The 19796-nt window shown below is 45.8% G+C and overlaps 2 protein-coding genes across 4 annotated transcripts in view; one reads left to right on the top strand and one right to left on the bottom strand.

Annotated features, from left to right (window-relative positions):
- The first annotated feature begins 1720 nt into the window (after positions 1–1720).
- CLEC17A (C-type lectin domain containing 17A) lies at positions 1721–16727 on the top strand. Of its 3 annotated transcripts, none has more exons than XM_036032365.1 (12): positions 1721–1848; positions 1991–2071; positions 3648–3680; positions 3763–3813; positions 3897–3935; positions 4107–4148; positions 4789–4929; positions 5013–5075; positions 6813–6908; positions 7014–7165; positions 9697–9806; positions 13842–16727. In XM_036032365.1, the coding sequence occupies exons 1-12, from the start codon at positions 1806–1808 to the stop codon at positions 13972–13974; spliced, it is 984 nt and encodes a 327-aa protein (XP_035888258.1). In that variant the 5' UTR covers positions 1721–1805; the 3' UTR covers positions 13975–16727. The 3 variants fall into 3 exon arrangements, with proteins under 3 accessions (XP_035888258.1, XP_035888257.1, XP_035888259.1); XM_036032364.1 differs by having other exon boundaries at positions 4741–4929; XM_036032366.1 differs by lacking the exon at positions 5013–5075 and having other exon boundaries at positions 4741–4929.
- Positions 16728–19005: 2278 nt separating this feature from the next.
- Positions 19006–19796, bottom strand: part of LOC114502617 (adhesion G protein-coupled receptor E3) — a 52497-nt gene continuing 51706 nt past the window's right edge. Inside the window, exon 16 of the mRNA XM_028519677.2 lies at positions 19006–19208. The gene's annotated coding sequence lies outside the window, so the exon portion shown is untranslated. The remainder of the gene's footprint in view (positions 19209–19796) is intronic.

The raw sequence follows: 19796 nt of genomic DNA, 5'->3' as shown, positions 1-19796 counted from the left end.
GAAGCTGCAGGGCCGATGTCACTTTCACCACATTCTGTTTGTTACAAAAGAGCCACTAAGACCAGCTCCGATTCAGTAGGAGGAGAAATTAGACTGTATTCCTTAATGGAGTAGCAAGGTCACATTGCATAAGACCTTGTAGAACATGAGATATTCTTGGGAACATCTTTTGAACATTCCCTTTGCCATAGCCAATGAGAGAGAAGGGAGGAGCCATGGAAATTTCTAAGGCTGTTGGGCCAAAAGGCTGACAGTGCTCCTTTTGAGAAATACAGGCAGGCTGCCCTCTTGGGCAGTGTTCTCCAGATGCCTTCAGACTGGTTAATCCACCACCTTCACCTGGCTCACAGGAAACTCCCACGTCCTTGCTGCCTCAAAACATGCAGCCACTGCTACTGCAGCTCTTTTTTTATGTCCATCCTTTCACCTCATGCTGCTTTGGGTGCGAGTCAAAACCTCCTCTTTTAGTTTTCCCACGGGGGAAGGCGGTCCTCTCCCTCTCTAACTTTCAGTTTGTAAGTAAGTACCCACTTGCTGACATCAAGCTAAGTGTGAAAAAGTTTCCTTTGCAACTTCTGTCTATGTGGCTGCTGTAGCCAGCCTTCAAGATGGCCCTGACAATCCCTACATCTCAGCATTCATGCTCTTGTGCTGTCTCCTCCCTCAACAACTCACAGCTGGCCCATGTGACAAATAGAGTGTAGTGGAGATCATAGCTTGGGATTGTAGGCTAGGCCATAAAAGGCACAGTGGTTTCCACGCTGGCTTCCACTATGTGGTGAGGACACTCAGTCAGTCCTTGGTGGAGCTCTCATGGTGAGGAACTGTGGCCTTCTGCCAAGGACCATATGAAGACATCATCTTGGAAAAGGCTCTCCCAGCCCCATTTGGGCCTTCAGATGACTGCAGCTCTGGTCAGCATTTTGACTGCAAGCCTATGAGAGATCCCAAGCCAGAACCCCCTGGCTAAGCTGCTCTTGCATTCCTGAACCACAGAAAATATAAGTGCTATTGTTGTTTAAGTCACTGAGTTTTGGGGCAATTTTTTATGCAGCTATAGCTAACTGATCCAGTGTCCTAGAACTTCACTTTGGAATGTGGGAGTACTTAGCATCTATCTCTTTTACACCTTGTTACAAATGTGACCACCTCCAGGAAGCCTTCTCTGATCACCTCTCTACATTAGCTCCCATCCTATCCCATTACCCTGTTTTGTTAAAAAAATAGTTGTTCACTATTGGAAAGACAATAAAATTATAGTGTTTATTTCTATGTTTCTTTACTGGTTTATGGTCTCTCCTGTCTTGATGGAAAGTTCCATGAAGGAAGGAGCTTATTCATCTTTTCCACCCAGGGCTTGGTACTCTGCAGAAACTCAAATGCAAGGGTTGTTGTTATTGTTACTTCTATGTATGAACTGATACTTCCCTTTTCCTAAACCCAAGTTCATCCCAGCTCAACTTCTTCTCATCCCCCAACACAGCTATGACCCCGTTCTTCATCTCAACCACATCCTGAATTACAACTCTGCTCCCATGCCCATCACTGTTGCTGATCCATCTTCAACTGCTCCCTCACTCCAATCCAAACCCTCATGCCAACCACAGCCTTGATGTGTGTGTGTGTGTGTGTGTGTGTGTGTGTGTGTGGTCTGGGGGAGGTTCCCATCAAGATGGATTTGCATGTTCTTGTCTTTAAAGAAAAGGGAACTGAGAGGAGCCCTAGAAACCTGAGCAGGAAGGACAACGGACAGAAGCTGTCAAGTTCTGGCTGCGCCTTCTTAGTTTCTTGCATTAGCTACAGCCATGCCTACCCTGTATACTAACTCTGGGTGCCGGGACCTGCCAGGTATGGCCCTGACCAGACTTGGGTTGGGAGCCGGGGGTGGTCAGGACCCAGGTTATAGCATCTCCACCGTGGGGCTGAAAACTGGGGCCTGAGGGACTGAGGAGGAAATGGGCTGGGTGCTCACTTGTCTTTCCTTTGAAAGGGACCAGAGAGGAGGAGGAGGAGGATGCTGATGATTATGAGAACATGGCGCCTCCCTATAAGGACCTTCCTCCCAAGCCAGGTAAGAGGAGTTCTCAGAGGCTAGATGAAGAGATATGTGGCTTGTGGGCTGGAAGGGGAGCTAGGTCTCCAGGGGGCATTAGCTGGGTTTTGTAGACACGTGGTCAGCTTGCTGTGTGCTCATCCCATGCCAGGCACTCTGATGGCAGGAGGACCCATGCCTCTGCCCTGCCCTTGATGATATCTCAGGCTGTTGGGGAAGTCAGTGCTGGGAACAACCCCAGGTGAACAGATTTAAGGGGGGTAAAACCAAGAGACTGGAGAAATCCTGAAGGAAATGGAGGATTCTGCCTGCAACGGTGGGAGGTTTGGGGGTTTAGAAGATGGGACATTAGAGCAGGACTTGAGGGATGAGGAGGAATTTGTTAGGAAGAGAAGCCCAGAGGGAACTGGTGGATGCAAAGACCCAAAGACAGGAAAGCTGGTGTTTGAGAAACAAGAGTGGACCGTTGGCTCCCCAACATCCCGACATTCACAGCCAGGGCCCAGATTTGCCTTTAGACTTGGATGGCCCACAGCTGGGCTGCCTTGGTGACTGGACAGGGGCCATTCCATGTGGGATGGGCCTCCACGTCCTCCACTTCCGAGTCTAGACTGGGGCCAGCCTGGGAGGTCTCAGGGCTCCGTGGGGCTTGGATGAGGTGGGAGGTGAATGGGAGTCTACTGACTCCTGTCTCCACCTCCAATGTGGTCCCAACATGATTCTCAAACCCAGCTCCAGACAAACCCCATCCTCTTCTTCAGGGCCACCCCTTCCCCAAACCTAGCCCCTTCCCCAGATCCAAGTGCAGCTGTAATAGCTCTCCATTCCCATCTCCATTTCACAATCCAGTGCCATCATCATGCCCCAACACAACTACAACCCAAACTCAACTTCCTCCCTTTTTTCAAACCCAAGTTTATCCCAGCTCAACTTTTCCCCCACCGCCCAATGCAACTATGACCCCATTCTTCATCTCAGCCACATCCTGAATTATAGGCCTACTCCCTTCAGATTACTGCAATCAGAAAAAAAAAAACAATCAAACAACTTTAACTGGAGGGGTAGGCTAGCCAGATTGCTTAATTGAAGTTCTCTCGTCAAGACCAAAACAATCTGTTTTTCCAATGTTTGGTATTTTGTGTGCATGGAGGATTTTCCCCTTGATTTCAATGGCATAAAAAAAAAAGACTGGGCTTTGGATAAAAAAACAACAGCCCTACTCCCTTGTCCATCACTTTCCCTGATCCACATTCAACCTGACCCTCATCCCAATCCAAACCCTCATGCCAACCCCAACCTTGACTTCATCTCCATCCCTAAACTTACCTATGCCTTTAATTTAGGGTGACCAACTGTTCTAGTTTTCCCAGGGACAAAAGATTTCCTGGGATGTGGGACTTTCAGCTTTAAAACTAGGGAAGTCCTGGATAGTCCAGGATGGTTGGTTATTGTATCTCAATTCTGTTCCTGTCTCTAACCCCCATTCCATTCTCATGCCCAGCCCCATCCATTATAATCTCAACCTTGTTTCCATCACTGCCTTTGATATCATTTTCATCCAGACCAGCTCTAACTCTGAGCTTCTCTTCTTCAGGTTCATTGGCTCCACCAAGGCCTCCAAGGGCAGGTGAGCTGGGGCTTGGGGCACAGGAGACCCAGTGCTGGCTTTGCCCTGTTCTTGGCCTGAGCAACCTTTCCTTCCTCCTTAGGAAGAAATCCAGAACCCCCCTCACTTCCTCACAAGCACCTGGGGATCTCAGGTGAGAATCTAGGGCTGGGGCTTCTGTGTTCACCTAGCTGACATCTTGCTCTGCATGACTGTTATCTTTCTGATTCCCTCCAGGCCTGGATCTGACCCCTGTCACCTACACATCTCAACTGGGTGAGCCATGAGAAAGCCCTTCAAGAAGCCTGAAAGGGGACAACTGGACATCCTTTCCCCAGTCCCCCAATTCTGACTAGAAAGCAAATCGGGGGGATGAAACCTTGTTGATCATGGAAGACAGAGTCTTTCAGTAACGTCTGCATGAAACTCTCTCCCTCTTTCTCCCAGGCACCGGTCTGGAGCATCCTCCATTTCAGCCATCCCAAGCTAGTAAGTAAGTCCTGTGTACATTCTCCTCTGTCTCCTCTCACAGGAGCCAGTGTGTTTGGTTCAGTCCTAGAGTTCTAGAGTGAGACCACAGGGCAGAGAAATGTTTCCTCTCAGAAGCTACCTCTCCCTGAGTCTAGACTAGACCCCCAGGGGATCCCCCCAGGGGATCAGGGTGTCTGCCATATATTCTTTGGGCCCCACCTCCTGCTTGCATATAAGGTACAAGAAACATTCTCTGCCTTAGATGCATGGGTCCACAGGCTTCCTTGAATGGGGAGCAGCTTGGGCAGAGCTTCTGGAGGGCAGAAGGCAATGCACTGTAGAGGGTAAGGGCAGAGCTGGGTCCAAGTCAAGCATGACCTCTCAGTTTACTTATGTACGTCTATGCCATAAGGGCGAGGGCCTAATAATATAAGGCTGTAACAGAATGCTTGGCACATAGGAAGTGCTCCATAAATGCTCTGGGCTTCTTCAGGGTTTTCTCTGCCCAAAACCCTCTTGCTGACTCCATCAGGTGACAGAGCCAAGACCATAGACCTCTGTCCCCTTCCTTTTGGAGAAGGCTCAAGGTTCCTTTCTGCCCTCTCTCAAGCACCAATATTGGACTCTCTGTCCCCAACCCCCACGCTCCCCACCCAAGCAACTCCAGTTCCCTGGCTCAGTCAGAAGTCTGGGGATCTTGGGTGCTACCAAGAGGAGAGATGGATGGTTTTCCTGTGTGTATTGGTGGTGGTGTCACTGCTCCTGGCCTGCACTGGTCTGGCTGTAACCCTGATTAAGTGTGAGTAGGGTGAGGATGGGCTTCTGGGGAGACTGGGGATGGGGTACAGGAGGATTGGGTTCAAGCTGGACTCCTTCTCATAGACCAGGAGGTGGTGGAAGAACTGAAGATGTTAAGCTTTCAGCAGAGGGCATGGCAGGCAAATGGTGAGTGTTTCCAGTTACTGCTTCGTGCCATGCATACTGAGCATCACTGTGATCCTCAGACTCAGCTCCAGGATCATCTTTGCCAGGCACTTCGCCAGGCACCGGGGTCAAGGTTGGGTGGGCAGGATGGTGAACTCATTAGACACAGGCCTGGATGCTGTGGAGTGTGTGTGTGTGTGTGTGTGCGCGCTCATGTGTGTGTGTGCATGTGTGTGTGTCTACCCACGCACACCTGTGCTGCCCAACAAGGCGGTCACGAGCCGCTGTGCTGCTGAGCACCCAAAATGTGCTCGTTCTGAACTGGGATGTGCTGCAAGTCTGAAGCACACGCTGATTTCAAAGCCTTGCTACAAAACAAGGCTGTAAGATGCCTTAATAATATTTATAATAATAATCTTTAATATTGATTACCCACTGAAATGATAATATTTTGGATATATTGGGATAAGTAGAAATAGCATTCAAAGTAATTTTACTTGTTTTTTTTTTGACATTAAAAAATGTGACTACTAGAAAATTTCAAATTACCCCCATGGTTCACATTTTGTTTCTCTTGGATGGTACAGGCATTAAAGAGCTGTTTACCAAATCATCACCTCCAAAGTACAAAATTACAAATTTTGATGACTAGTCTAAAGGAAGGTGATTCTCAGAAAAAGTCTAACAAGGGGTCTTAATCTTATCTTTGGGAGGGTCATACAGGGCTTCCCTCAGGAATGGTATTGCAGCTGAGTGAAAGAAGAGAAGGAATTAACCAGGTGAAGGGTGGAGGGTCTCAGGATGTGCAAAGGCTCTGTGGTGGGAGGCAACATTGTTTAAGCATGAGGGAGGAGTATGGTGTGGTTGGACAGGTGAGAGGTGACGATGACTTGCATGAGAATTGTGGCTGTGGGGATGGAGAGAAGTGTGGGAAGTGAAAGGTTTAGGAGATCATGCTGACCAGGCCTGGGGATGGATTGACTGGGAATGATGGTGAGTGAGAGGGAAGGGTGTCAAGGGTGTCAATGGTGTCAAGGGTGCCGTATGTCCCTATCTCTACCTCTTTATCTACCTATGTCTATATAGCTTATATTTCTGTCTCCTCTAACTGAAGGGCCACCTATTGATGATCCCAGGGAGTGTTGGGAGAGGACAAGTTTGTGTGGGAGTGGTGGAAATACACACATTAGTTGTAGAAAATTTTCTGGGCTGGCATGATCTTCGCCATGACTGCTGAAGTCTGAAAACTGCTGCATTCCACCCTCCCTCCCCGACACCAATAATCAGTGGCTTCTCACTGCCCAGAATCCAATACAAAACCCTTCACCTGGCATTCAAAGAACAGGACATTGCCTCTCACCCTACTTTGCACTCAAGCTCCTATGAGGTTCCCTCAACTTCTACTGCGCCAGCCTTCCCTGACATAGTTGCTTCTGTACCTTTGCTTCCAACGTGTCTACTGTGTCACACCTCCTCACAGTAACTGAATCACTGTCTTCCTTCAAAAGTCCACCACTTCCAGGAAGCCCACCATCCCCATTCTTCCCCAGGCCCAAGATCAATCCTTTCTCTGAGCCACTCTAAGAATCCCCCTGGGCAGTGAGCATGTTGTTTTTGCATTGTAGTACCCCCCCACAAAAATGTGGGTGCAGTGGGGAGCATGGCATTTGCTTCTCTCTGTTGTGTCTGCTGTCATTGCTGGGTGAGTGTGTAGATGGGGGTTTTGGTCTCTAACCCTCTTGCCCTGCCTGCTGACAGTGACTGGCATAACGGGGCTTGCTGGCCTGAAGAAGGACATTGACCAAGTAAGAGCTGACACCAACCAGTCCCTGGTGGAACTTCGGGGCTTATTAGGTGAGTGGGACTTGGGGAACTATCCCGAGATGGGGGGCATGGCAAAGCTGGCATATTGCACGAATCCGTGGGAGTGATTCTCATTTCAGTCTATCCTGTTCCCAGACTGTCCAAGGATCACCTGCCCTGAGGGCTGGCTCCCTTTCGAGGGCAAATGCTACTACTTCTCCCCAAACACCAAGTCATGGGATGAGGCCCGGAAGTTCTGCCAAGAGAATTACTCTCACTTGGTCATCATCAATAGCTTTTCTGAGCAGGTGAGCTGTCCCCTCCAAGCCCATGAGAACTGGCAGGGCCAGCCTGCTTCTCTCCCAGGTTTACACATCCTTTCCTGGCCCGGATGGAGTGAAACTGGAATTGCTTTTGAGTGACTGAAACTTTTCATAGCATGCTCTTACTGATGCAATATCACGCAGACGTTAGGAGGGTATGCTTGGCTTGAGTTCAAATCTTGGTCGTGGTTAGTTATTTTCCTCAAGTCTCAGTTTGCTAGCTCCTAGGTAACACTTCCTGTTCTCCGAGACTGTATTCCAAACATCTCACGTATTATCTGTGTTAACATCATCCTCATAAAAACCCTGCAAATTCTTGTGTGAGTCAGGAAAGGATATGTTATGCTGAAGCAACAGACAGTCCTCACAGCTCAATGGTCAAAGTGTCTGGGGCAAATTACCCTCGGACTCTTATAGCTTCCACTGCATGCACTTACATGGGCATGCCTATGCTGTAAAGTGGTAGGGAAACAGTTTTACCTGTGCATATGCAGAAGGAGAACTGAAATATTTACAGATAATTTTATGACTTAGTACTACTACAGTTAGGTAGTAGCACCATTTGTGCACAGCTCACACCATTTGTACATCACGGATGAGGAGACAAAGACAGAGTGCACTTATAAGTAGTGTCAGAGCCAGGATTCGACCCAGGTGTTTTCGTGGTATGTCTTTTCCTAGCCTTTTACTTTTAACTCCTTTCTGTCATTGTTTTTAAAATGGATTTCTTATAGACACCATGCAGCCAGGTCTTATTTTTCAAAAATTCAATTTGACAATCCTCAGCTTTTAATTGGTGTTTTTTAGACTATGTTTGTTTTAATGCAATTATTGACTTGGTTGGATTTTGTTAAGATAGTTAACTATTTTTTATTAGATTTTTATTTTTAAAATACTGAATACATTTATTACTTTGTTATTAAGATGATTTATTATCTTATTTTTTCCTCATAGGTCCTCCCTGTGTTTTCATTCTTCCATTTCATAGCATCATTTGTATGAGTAGCTAACATAGAAGGGTTTGGGGGATTAAATTAGATAAAAAATATTCCTTTGATTTAAATAACTCATTTAGATTTTTTTGTGCTCCCGTTACACCTGGGTTGCAGGCAGTTAATCTTAGTCTGTGGGGATCCTCCCTTTGTCTTCTGAGTGGACAGCTTCTGTGGAGTAAGGGTGGAGGGGACCACTGGTCTGGTCCTCGACGTCTGTCTACCAAGCTGGTGTTCGCTGATAGAGTGACCCTGGACAAGTTATTGAACCATCTATAAAAGGGTGATAATAATGATACTTGCTTCTGTGGTCACAGTGAGGATCAAATGAGATAATCTGTGCAAAGTGCATAGCCCACTTATTAATTTATTACCTGAACCAACATTTCCTCAGCGTGCATGATGTGCTATGTGCGAGGCACTACTCTAATCTGATAAGCCAAACAGTCCTTTTGTCTTTGTGGTTTCCTGACAGCTCCCTGGGGCTTTATCTAGAAACAAAGGTCCAGGTCCCCTTGACTTTTTAAGAGTCTCCAACCCCATCTGGGGTTTTGGCCATCACTTGGGGTTCACTGAGGATGAATGCAGGGCCCCTCTCTCTGGCACCCACCATGTCTGCAGCTTTGTAACGTTTTTTCCCTTTGTATTCTCTCCTCTCCAACTTTTCAGGAATCTTAGTATTGGTTGAGTATTGGGTGAGAGAGGTATGATTTGCATACAGTAAAATACCCAGACCCTAAATGTACATTCAGTTTTGACATGTGCATACAGCTATGTAACTGGCAACCCAAGCCAGGCTTAGAACACCTACCTCCGCCCTCCCACCCCAGGCAACTGCTCCGCTGGTTTCTCTTGTCACAGGTCAGTTTGCCACGGCAGGAGTTGTTTTTAATCATATTTTCTTCCTGATCTTTTGTCTTTGACCCAAGTCCTTTCTCTTCTCCTCAAAGCCTGGGCTTTTCAAATACGAAAAGGCAGGAAGCTCCACTCCTCTCCTTTCTTTCCTCTTCACACTCTTTTTCTGAAGCAATGGATTCCTTTTCTGTCTGAATGTAGGTCAGGACTGCAGGGCAGGGTGGAAGTACCCAGGAAGTTCCCGGAAGTACCCAGGAAACCAAGACATCAGTTATTATTAAAATGTCCCTTAAATGTTATCATGTTAAATGTGAAAGCATCTCAGTACTTAGTGTGCATCAGAGACTGTTTTGAGTACTTTATGCTAATAACTTATCTAATCCTCACACCCTATGAGGAGGTAGCTACTATTATCCCATTTTACAGATGAGGAAACTGAAGTGCATAGCACTCCAGAGGTCTTGTGAGAAAATAACATAATTATTCTCACTGCACATGCTCAAGGAGGAGGAAGGTGTTGATCATGCTCTGGATGCCACAGGGACTGGGAGGGACTTTGGGGGTGGCATTCAAAAGCCCTAAATGTGTGAGGGACAGAACAGAGAGGGGACCCTCATCCTGAGGGGTTGTGTAGAAGAATTGATGGATGAATAGAGTTTGTACTTGCAGAACTTTGTGGCCAAGGCTCACCGCTCTCCACGGGTGTACTGGCTGGGGCTGAGTGACAAGGAGCACGAAGGGAAATGGAAGTGGCTGGATGGGTCGCCTGTCACTTTGAGGCAAGTATCTAGAGTTCTTGAGTTCCCTGCTCATTGTGGGCCCTTGTCCAGTCCAAACCATCAGGTTCTCTAGAATTCCAGGCTGGACTGGACAAGGAGGCCCAGGATGTTCTTTTTCTGGTAGGGCTTCTGGTCCTTGCACCTTTTTGATTTTTCTCCATTGCAATAATCTCTACCTTTTAGCTAACTGCTCAAATATATCAAGTCTCCAGGCTAATGGTTGGAAAAAAAAAAGAAAGAAAAGAAAGGTGGAGTGGCTATAAGACAAGAGGAAGAGGAAGATTTTGATTTGCAAAAAGGATGAATAGGATCTCATTTTTTTTGTGTTATACAGATACTCACCCATTTACATATTTAATCTTAATACTCCTATAAGGAAAGTAGTATTGTCTTCATTTTAAAGATGAGGAAACTGAGACATGGGAAGGTTAAGCAACCTGCCCAAGGTTACACAGCCAGCAGGTGGCAGTGTCAACCAACCTGGCTCCAAAGTCTATTCACTCAGCCATTAGACTTCACTTTCTAAAGGAGTGTATGTATTTGTATTTTAAAAAAATTTTTAAAAAGATTTTATTTATTTGTTTTTAGAGGAGGGGGGAGAGAGGGAGAGAAACATCACTGTGTGGTTGCCTCTTGAATGCCCCCTACTGGGGACCTGGTCTGCAGCCCAGGCATGTGCTCTGACTGGGAATCGAATTGGTTCACAGGCCAGCACTCAATCCACTGAGCCACAGCAGCCAGGGCTGTATTTGTATTTTAAATAAATATAAAAAAATTGTCCCCCATTCTGGTTATACCAATTTAACCTCTCAGCAGTCTGACTATAGTTTTTTGGCCCACATGTTCATCAAACTTTTGGAATTTTGTTGTTTTAATTACAAGTGAAAAATAAAATCCCAGTGTAGTATTAACTTGCATTGCTCTTATAGTAACTAAACACGTATATTCAATAGCCATATGTATTACATTTTGTTGACCTAGCCATTCATATATTTTTTTTTTATATTAGAATTTTGGTCTTTCTCTTATGGATTTCTAGGTGCTCTTTATTATTATTATTATTATTATTATTAATATTAGTGTTTTGTCTGGGGATCGCATTTTTTTTGTATTTTTTTAATATATTTTATTGATTATGCTATTACAGTTGTCCCATTTCCCCTTTCACTCTCCTCCACCCTGTACCCCCTCTCCCACCCACGTTCCCCCCCTTTAGTTCATGTCCATGTGTCATACTTGTGAGTTCTTTAGCTTCTACATTTCCCGTACTATTCTTGCCCTCCCCCTATCTATTTTCAACCTACATTCTATGCTACTTATTCTCTATACCTTTTCCCCCTCTCTCCTCCTCCCACCCCCCTGCTGCTAGCCCTCCATGTGCCCTCCATTTCTGTGGTTCTGTTCCTGTTCTAGTTGTTTACTTAGTTTCTTTTGGTTTAGCTTTAGGTGTGGTTGTTAATAATTGTGAGTTTGCTGTCCTTTTACTATACATGTCTTTTCTTTATCTTCTTTTCTTAGATAAGTCCCTTTAGCATTTCATAAAATGAGGGCTTGGTGATGATGAACTCCTTTAATTTGACCTTATCTGAAAAGCACTTTATTTGCCCTTCCATTCTAAATGAGAGCTTTGCTGGATAGAGCAATCTGGGCTGTAGGTCCTTGTCTTTCATGACTTGGAATATTTCTTTCCAGCCCCTTCTTGCCTGTAAGGTCTCTTTGGAGAAATCAGCTGACTGTCTGATGGGAACTCCTTTGTAGGTTATTGTCCCCTTATCTCTTGCTGCTTCTAGGATTCTCTCCTTCGTTTTTACCTTGGCTAATGTAATTATGATGTGCCTTGGTGTGTTTCTTCTTGGGTCCAACTTCTTTGGGGCTCTCTGAGCTTCTTAGATTTCTTGGAAGACTGTTCCCTTTGCCAGATTGGGGAAGTTCTCCTTTATTATTTGTTCAAATAACTTTTCCACTTGTTGCTCCTCCCCTTCTGGTACCCCTATAATTCAGATGTTGGAACATTTAAAGGTGTCCTGGATGCTCTTAAGCTTTTCCTTGATTTTTTGAATTCTTATTTCATCATGCTTTCCTGCTTGGTTGATTCTATCTTCCTTCTGGTCCACTGTATTGTTTTGAGACTCAGATTCCTTCCTTTCACTATTGGCTGTCCTCCGTATATCTTCCTGCATCTCTTTTATGGTAACCTGAATCCTTTCATCTAAATTGCACCTAAAGTCAACCAATTCTGTGAGCTTTCTGATCACCAGTGTTTTGAACTGTGCATCTGATAGATTGGCTATTTCTTGGTCGCTCTAAAGGATGAGTCCTGGGGGGACTGATCTGTTCTGCTGGAAACATGTCTTGTGTCTTTCCCTATCTCTCCTGTAATTTTTTTTTTTCCGGTCTGGTCGCTCTTGTTACGGTGGGGGACGGAGCCTTAGGTGTTCACCGGGGCTGGGCACCCCAGTTGCTAGATTGTGACGTTATATGTGGGGGCAGGGGCGGGGGTGGGGGCGGGGGCAGGAGCGGGGACGGGAGGGAACCATGGCGGCAGTTCCGTTCTCCCGGGCTCAGACCCTTCCCTGGGATCCTGGGCTGCGAGCTCTGCCCTGGTTCACAGTCGCTGCCCCACTGGTTCCCCCAGCCATTGCTTGTGTACTCAGGGATCACCGCTGCGTCCTTGCACCCCAGATGGCTGTCGCGCCAATTTTGCACCAAATTTCCCCCGACCTCCGCGCGCCGCCGACCCGCACCAGCCCTGCGCCCGCCCGGCTCTGCGTCCCCTACCAGCCTGGATGTACGGGTCTACTTCAACTTCTTGGCTGTCCGACTTCCATTCAGATAAATCCTCTGACAGTTCTGAGTGATATTATATCTGTAAATTATTGTTGTTCTATTCTTGGTTGTGCAAGGAAGTATGGTGCGTCCACCTATTCCTCCATCTTGCCGGAAGTGGGGATCTCATTTTTTTATAAAGGTCCTTGGAAGGAGGCACAGCTCTGTAATAAAGGTGGCCCACAAGGTGTGGCACTGTGGGCTCCCAGCTCAGATCCCTTCGTAGGGCCAGTGCCGCCACCTGCCAGCAAAGGGTATTGGCTGAGAAAGGGTCGCAGTTATGCTTTCTCCAGACAGTTGTCCTCAGATGAGTGGAAGTCTGCTCATCAAGAAAGTCACCCTATCCCCACTGGGGTCAGCCCACAACCAATGATTGGCTAGCGAAGGCTGGACACCTTGTCTCAAGTTGGGACAACTCTGTGATGCTATTCACATTCCAGAGGTCCCTGTGGGGTCAGGCTGAGGCTAGATTCAGCTGAACCCACATCCTGGCTCACTTTCACCCTTTGCCCCATCCTGCTCCTCTCACTTCCTCTTTCCTCTGTGTCTTTTAATAAATATCAGGCACCTGAGTCACCAAACAAGGATCTGTCCTGACCTAAGACATTTTAGCACTTGGGAGGTTGGGAGAATTAGGGATACAAAGGGAGTATTCTCTGGGAGAGGAGGCAGACGTTGACCAGATGCAGGAAATTGATTCAGGAGGGAAGAGGTGGGGCTGAGTTAGGACAGACAAGTTGTGGTAAAGGGGAAGATGCCGAATCTTCAGATAATTCTGAGAGGCTGAGAGAAGTGATTGGATAGAAGAGGGAGTCTTGTACCATGAAGACCTTTCCCCCCAATTTAAAAAAAATCAATAGACTTAATTAATTTTTTTAATTTACAGAAAAATTGGGCTGAAGGTACAGAGATTTGCTATATATATGCTCCACTTCAACACAAAATTTCCTCTGTTATCAGCACCTTGCATTTGTGTGGTGCATTTGTTACAATTGATGAGCAAATGGACACATTATTATTAACCGAAGTCCATACTTTACATTAGGGTTCACTCCAAGCATTGTACATTCTATGGGTTTTACGAACACCTAGTATCGACATCATGTGTCTGCCATTACAGTATCACATAGAATAGTAGTTTATTGCCCTGAAAAGTACCCTGTGCTCCACCTATTCACCCCTCTCACACCCACTTTTCCTTCTGTTCAGCTACTGGGAACCAGCAGAACCTAACAATGCTCACGAGGAGGACTGTGGCAGCATGAACACAGGAGGCACTTGGAATGACCTCTCTTGCAACAAAGCTACGTATTGGATTTGTGAGCGGAAATGTTCCTGTTGAACCCCAGGGATGAGACAGGGTCACTGGGTGGGAGTCTGTGCCTGACTGCCCCTTGGCTCTTGGAGATGAGAACCTCCTGCCCTTCCACGGAAGGCCCTGCTTCTCCACGAACTGATTTGGAGGCGCCCAAGGGACCGACAGCCTGGATGTAGAAAGTTCCCTGGGGTGTAAGTCAGACCGTTTCTAGGGTGAGGACTTGGGGCCTTGTTCAGTTGGATGGTGTTTTAGTGCCTCCAGGTTGCTGTAACAGAACCCCACATTCTGGGTGGCTCATAAACAACTTCTTTCTTAAAGTCCTGGAAGCTGGGAAGCCCCAGATCAAGGTGCAGGGAGATTCAGGGTTTGGTGAAGGCCTGCTTCCTGGTTCATGGATGCTTCTTTCTGCGGTGTCCTCACATGTTAAAAGGGACAAGGGAGCTCTCTGGGGGCCCTTTTATAAAGGCATTAATCCCATTCAGGGGGCTGCTACCTTCACGACCTAATCACTTCCTAAAGGCCCCACCTCTGAATGCCATCACATTGGGGCAGGGTGTCAACATATGAATTTTGGAAGAGGGACACATACATTCAGTCCACAGTCGCTGGTGAGCTGGAGGGACATGTTTTAGTGATGGTCTCCTAGTTCTGGGGTCTGGAGGAAGCTCACCAAGTCCTTGATCATGACACTTAGGAAGTGATGTTTCCCTGGGGGTCTGGGGTCTGGGTGATTGAACTGGAGCTCAAAATAACTTGGGTCCTCTGAACCATGATGCACTGGGAGTGGGCTCCCTTGCTGCCTGTCTGATGTGCACCAACTGCTGGGAAGCAGATGGGGCAAGGTTATTCTTGAAAAGCAACTTTCTCAACATCCCAGGTGAGGTTTGATCAAGCTAGGTGGTGGAACTAGCCCTCTGCTAGATTTGGCCCACGGAAGGCCTGGAAAGGCAGACCAGCTGAGAGACAAGACACCCACCTGATATGGCCAAGCTGGGCTGTGACTTGGTCAGATCCTCAGGACAGCAATGGAGACATCTACCTGCCTGTGCCTTTGAACTCTGCGGTTCGTGAAGATCTTTGATGAAGTATTTCACTTTACTGCCAAGTGGACCTTCTGGGGCTATTAGCTCTTGCAATGTTAGAGCTTCTCAAAATGCTATTTCCTCATGTGGTCCTTGTCCACTGTGTTAGTTTGCTGGGGCTTCCATAATAAAGTGCCACAGACTGATTCAAACAACAAAAATATATAAAATACATTGTCTCACAGTTCTGAAGAATGGAAGTTCAAAATCAAGGTGTTGGCATGATTGGTTTCTTGTAAGACTCCTCTCTTTGGCTTATACATGGCTGTCTTTTCTCTGCCCATATCTGTGTCCTAAACTCTTCTTATAAGGACCCCAGTCATATTGGCTTAGGGCCCACACTAATGACTTCATTTTACCATAATTACCTTTTTAACGACCCTATCTCCAAATACAGTCACATTCTGAGGTCTTGGGGTTAAGACTTCAACACATGAACTTTTTAGGGGGGGACGTAATTAAGCCTGTAATACCTGCTATATGCCAGAGGTACCTCTCCCTATCATTATGACAATCAAAACCATCCCCTAGAAAGCTGGTACTACCCCCAGCTGAGCACAACTCAACAGGGAAATTCCTTTGGAACAATCCCTGAATCATATACAAGGGTGAGTAGACATTCTCCTAATCAATTAATTTATTGATCAACAAATGCCCATGACTATCAGAATTGTTTGTGTTTTGACTGAGAGCAGGTGGTTATGGAAAGGAGACTCTGGGTGGAGGGAGGGCCATGGGGGAGGCCGGCATTCATTTCATTTTCTGTTCCTTCTATACTTGTCTCCCCACCACCTCCACACCTGTCCTCAACTTACCAGTACCAAAACCATGCAGCCCATAGACTGCGGAGTGGGTGAATATCCTGTTCCAAGCCCACCACCCAGGGGACCATTGGTCCAATCGACTGTTCATCTGGGGTTAGGGGAAATTCCCACATCTGAGAAGAGGAAGCTTTAGTTTCCCCTAATACGTGGGTTGAGAAATGGGGAAGCAGGGGTCTGTGGTCATGTCTCCAAGTCATGCTAGGGAGTCCGTGGTGAAGCTGGCCCAAACCCATCCCCCTTCCTCACCTCTCATGATTGTCTAATTTCAGATAGTGATGCACCTGAATGAGGTCCCCCTTACCCCAATGGTTTATTATACATGCATTGTTTGCTAGATAGATGCAGGAGCTCTCATTGAATCTTCACAATGACTCTGTGAGGTTGCAGTAATGACCAACCCCATTTAATAGCTGGAAAAACTGAGGCATGAAGGAGTATCATGGCTTATCTATTGACATTTAGCAGGTAAGGGGCAGAGCTGGTCTTTGGACTCAGCCTGTGCCTTCAGTGGTTGATCTCTTTCTGTAGCATCTGCTGCCTTCCAAGGGACTTCCTGCAAACCTGAGTTATTTCTGAGGACCCCAACCTTCATGATTTTCATCTTTTGGCCTTTTGCTTTGTGATCTGAGATATTTTTTCCACGTGGTCTTGATAGCCACTCATTTGGCCCTTTACAGGGGTCATCCTCTTTAATTTCCAGCAAAACTCCTCTTTTTATTTATTCCCATTTTATTTAGCTCCATAGATCTTTTTGGTGCCACACTTGAAAATTTTTAGATTCTTATTTTTATTATCCTTAGCTGAAGTTGTCTGTCTATTCCAGAAGCCCTCCTTTGCTGGGCATCCAGTATATTGGACCATCTTCTTTTCAGGACCCTCCAGAGCCTCTCGGGGTTCTTGTTTTCCTTTGGAGCTCAGATCTGGGGGTTGAGAACTTTAAGCAGTGACAGTTTCCCAAGTGGCAGAAGAAGGGCGAATCTCCACCTCAGGGGGTCCAAGTGTGCACCAGCAGGTGCCTCTCTGTTCTCCTATCTCCTCACTTCCTACTAGACTCAGGACACGGTTCCTTTTGGAGTTCTTTGGGGCCAGAGGGATCAGGCACACACTCATGGGAGTGATGCTGACTTTATCCTGGGAGCCCCCTGAACCCCCTGGGCCAGACTCTTCCTAGGATGGACTGTGTCTGATCTTCGACCTTTGTGTGCTCTTCAGCTTATCTTGGGATGGTCCACCTAGTGTGTGTGGGAGATCATTCAACCTCAGATTTCTCTTTGGGGATTCCCATCTGTTATGGGTCCCAGCAGACTTTTGGTTCAAAGAAGGAGCTATATTAGGGTGTGGAGTGAAGGGGATTGAAACATGTGACCATTTTCCTAGACTCTTCCATTTCTCTTTCTTTAGCACAGGGACAGCAAACTATAGCTTGGGGGTGTGTGTGGAAATGTGAAATCCTGTCTGCAGCCCTTTTTGTATGACCAGTGAGTTTTTGTATTTCAAAGGGAAATACACATATATCACATCTATCTATCTATCTATCTATCTATCTATCTATCATCTATCTATCTATCTATCTATCTATCTATCTATCTATCTATCTATCTATCTCTATCATCTCTAACACTATATATGACCCCAAAGTCTAAAGTATTTATTATCTGGCCCTTTACAGAGAGTTTGTTGAGCCAGCTTTAGCATACTTAAATGCCACTGGAGAAGAACCAGGAAAGAGGATGTGAGAGACTCAGGGGAGAGGGGAGATAATCGACGGAGAAAGTCCTGTCAAAGAGACAAGAGGGAATGAGCTCCAAAACACAGAGGGAGGGGTTAGCTTTAAATAGGGGAAGGACCCTGTTTTTGTTGTGGAAGAACGAAGGGGGAAACAATTGGCATCGATGAAAGAAAGAAGCAAGGTTGGATATGGATGTGGGTATATTTGTAAGAGATGTCAGAAAATTGAGGGACCTTTCATTGACTGGTGTTTATTATCTCCACGAAGTAGGAAACAAAGTCTTATACCTTATGTAAAGGGGAAAGGCATTTGGGTTGAGGAAGGAAGTGAAAACAGAAAGTCCCCCTGAAGGAAAGTTTCAGGTAGCATGGAGGGTCTTGTTTAGATCAGAAAGCACACATTTGTAACAGCTCCAAGCTGAGTGATTCTGGGATGCCACTGCTTTGATGGAGGAGTAAAGGAGAAACATGGTTGGTTCATAAAGAAGGCTGCTTTGGGCTGCAAGTGACAGGTTACCTGACCCAAAGTGGCTTAAGAAAAGGAGTTTGTCTTATACAGGAAAAAGCCCAAGGTTGGTCCAGCAACTCAACAATGTCATAAAACTCAGATTATTCCCATCTTTCCACTCTTCCATCTTTTCTCCAAGCATCACATTATTATAATAGCCCAAATTAGAAAGTCAGGGTCAGGTTCTCCTTAATTTATTTTGTTTTTATCAAGGAGAAAGAGTATTTTCCAGTAGATGTTTCTTATATCTCATTGGTTACAATTGGTACAAATGCTCATCTTGAACCAATCTTTAGCAAATAAGAATAAGATCATTATAGTTAGTTAGCACCAGTGTTTCTCAACCTCAGCACTACTGACATTTGGAGATGAATAACTCTTTGCTCCTTGTGTGTGGTCTGTGTTATGTATTGTAGGGTATTTAGCAGCATTCTTGGCCTCTGCCACTTAGGTGCCAGTTGCAGTCCACCTTGCTCCAGTCATGACAACCAAAAATGTCCCTGGGAGGGTAATCTTTTCCCCTCCTCCACCTCCAGCTGACTATCACTGTTAATAAGGATCATATGATAGTGGTGATGGCCACTGAATAGACATGCATAGCACCTGTCATCTTTGGATTGCTGCTGGATTGGGGTTTTCCCAGGCAGGTAGGTGTAGAATCAGAATGAGGAAGCAAAGTGTTGAAAGTATGGGAGAGAATCATTTGACCTGGGTCGGGGGGTGATCATCCTGGATAAGAAAGATGATAAACCTGATGGTTTAAGGGAGTGAATGGGTTTAAAGAACAAGTTTAGGATGAGTGAGAGAAATAGCTTGAGAAGAGGCCTTCAAAGGGATCTCCTCATTTACGAGAAGTATTTGCAGTGGTCATGATTTGGGTAACCAGGGACAAGCATTGATTGAACAAGAGAAATCCAATTCGAAATACGTGTATTGAGAGCCATTATGCATAATAAACCCTTCAGGAAGTATAGGTTAAACATTTCTTCTCCAAGAATAATGTGTATAATTTCTTTTGTTTTCAGCTTCATTCTTCACAATGCCAACCAGATCCATGGATATGACTTTTCACGTGAAGTTGAATGCTCTAGTTTTACTATTTTCTCTTCATGTGTTCTGGAAAGACATTCCCCCCACAAAAGATGTTTAGATTAAAGTTGGATGTACAGATAACACAAAACAAATAACAAAACAGAGGAATAGTAGGAGTGGGTTAAAGCCAGAGAGCTCATCCAGTAGGCAAGTATGACATGATCTCCTAGTGTTTTGGAATCCTAGGAGAGGCATACCCTTAGTTTATAGTGGGAAGACTTCTAAAAAATTGAAGATGGTGAATTATTTTTTTGAAAAAAATGTTGGACATAACATCCCCTTCAAGAACTTCAGACCCCTTGACCTTGGTTTTTGTCTATGAAGAAAGGTTAGACTCTAAGCTTCACTAAGGTAGGGACTGTGTTAGACTTGTTACTATTTGTATGTCCATTACCTACCATAGTACCTGACAAATTGTAGAACTCAACAAGTACTCTCTTTGCTCTCTACAAATTACCGCTTGTTTAGAAGCCCGAAACTGCTACAGGAGATATTGGTTCTCCAGCCCATGAGGTTAAGAGTTCCTGGCTAGTTATGTGAGTCACCATATGCAGAAGTCCACAGCTATGCCTTCATTCATAATATTGGTGGTTCGCTTACAGAACTCCCTGT

The sequence above is a fragment of the Phyllostomus discolor genome, chromosome 8 (genome assembly GCF_004126475.2).
Source record: "Phyllostomus discolor isolate MPI-MPIP mPhyDis1 chromosome 8, mPhyDis1.pri.v3, whole genome shotgun sequence".
NCBI lineage: Eukaryota > Metazoa > Chordata > Mammalia > Chiroptera > Phyllostomidae > Phyllostomus > Phyllostomus discolor.
The sequence above is the reverse complement of the archived record's forward strand: the minus strand, read 5'-3'. Positions and strand labels throughout refer to the sequence as shown.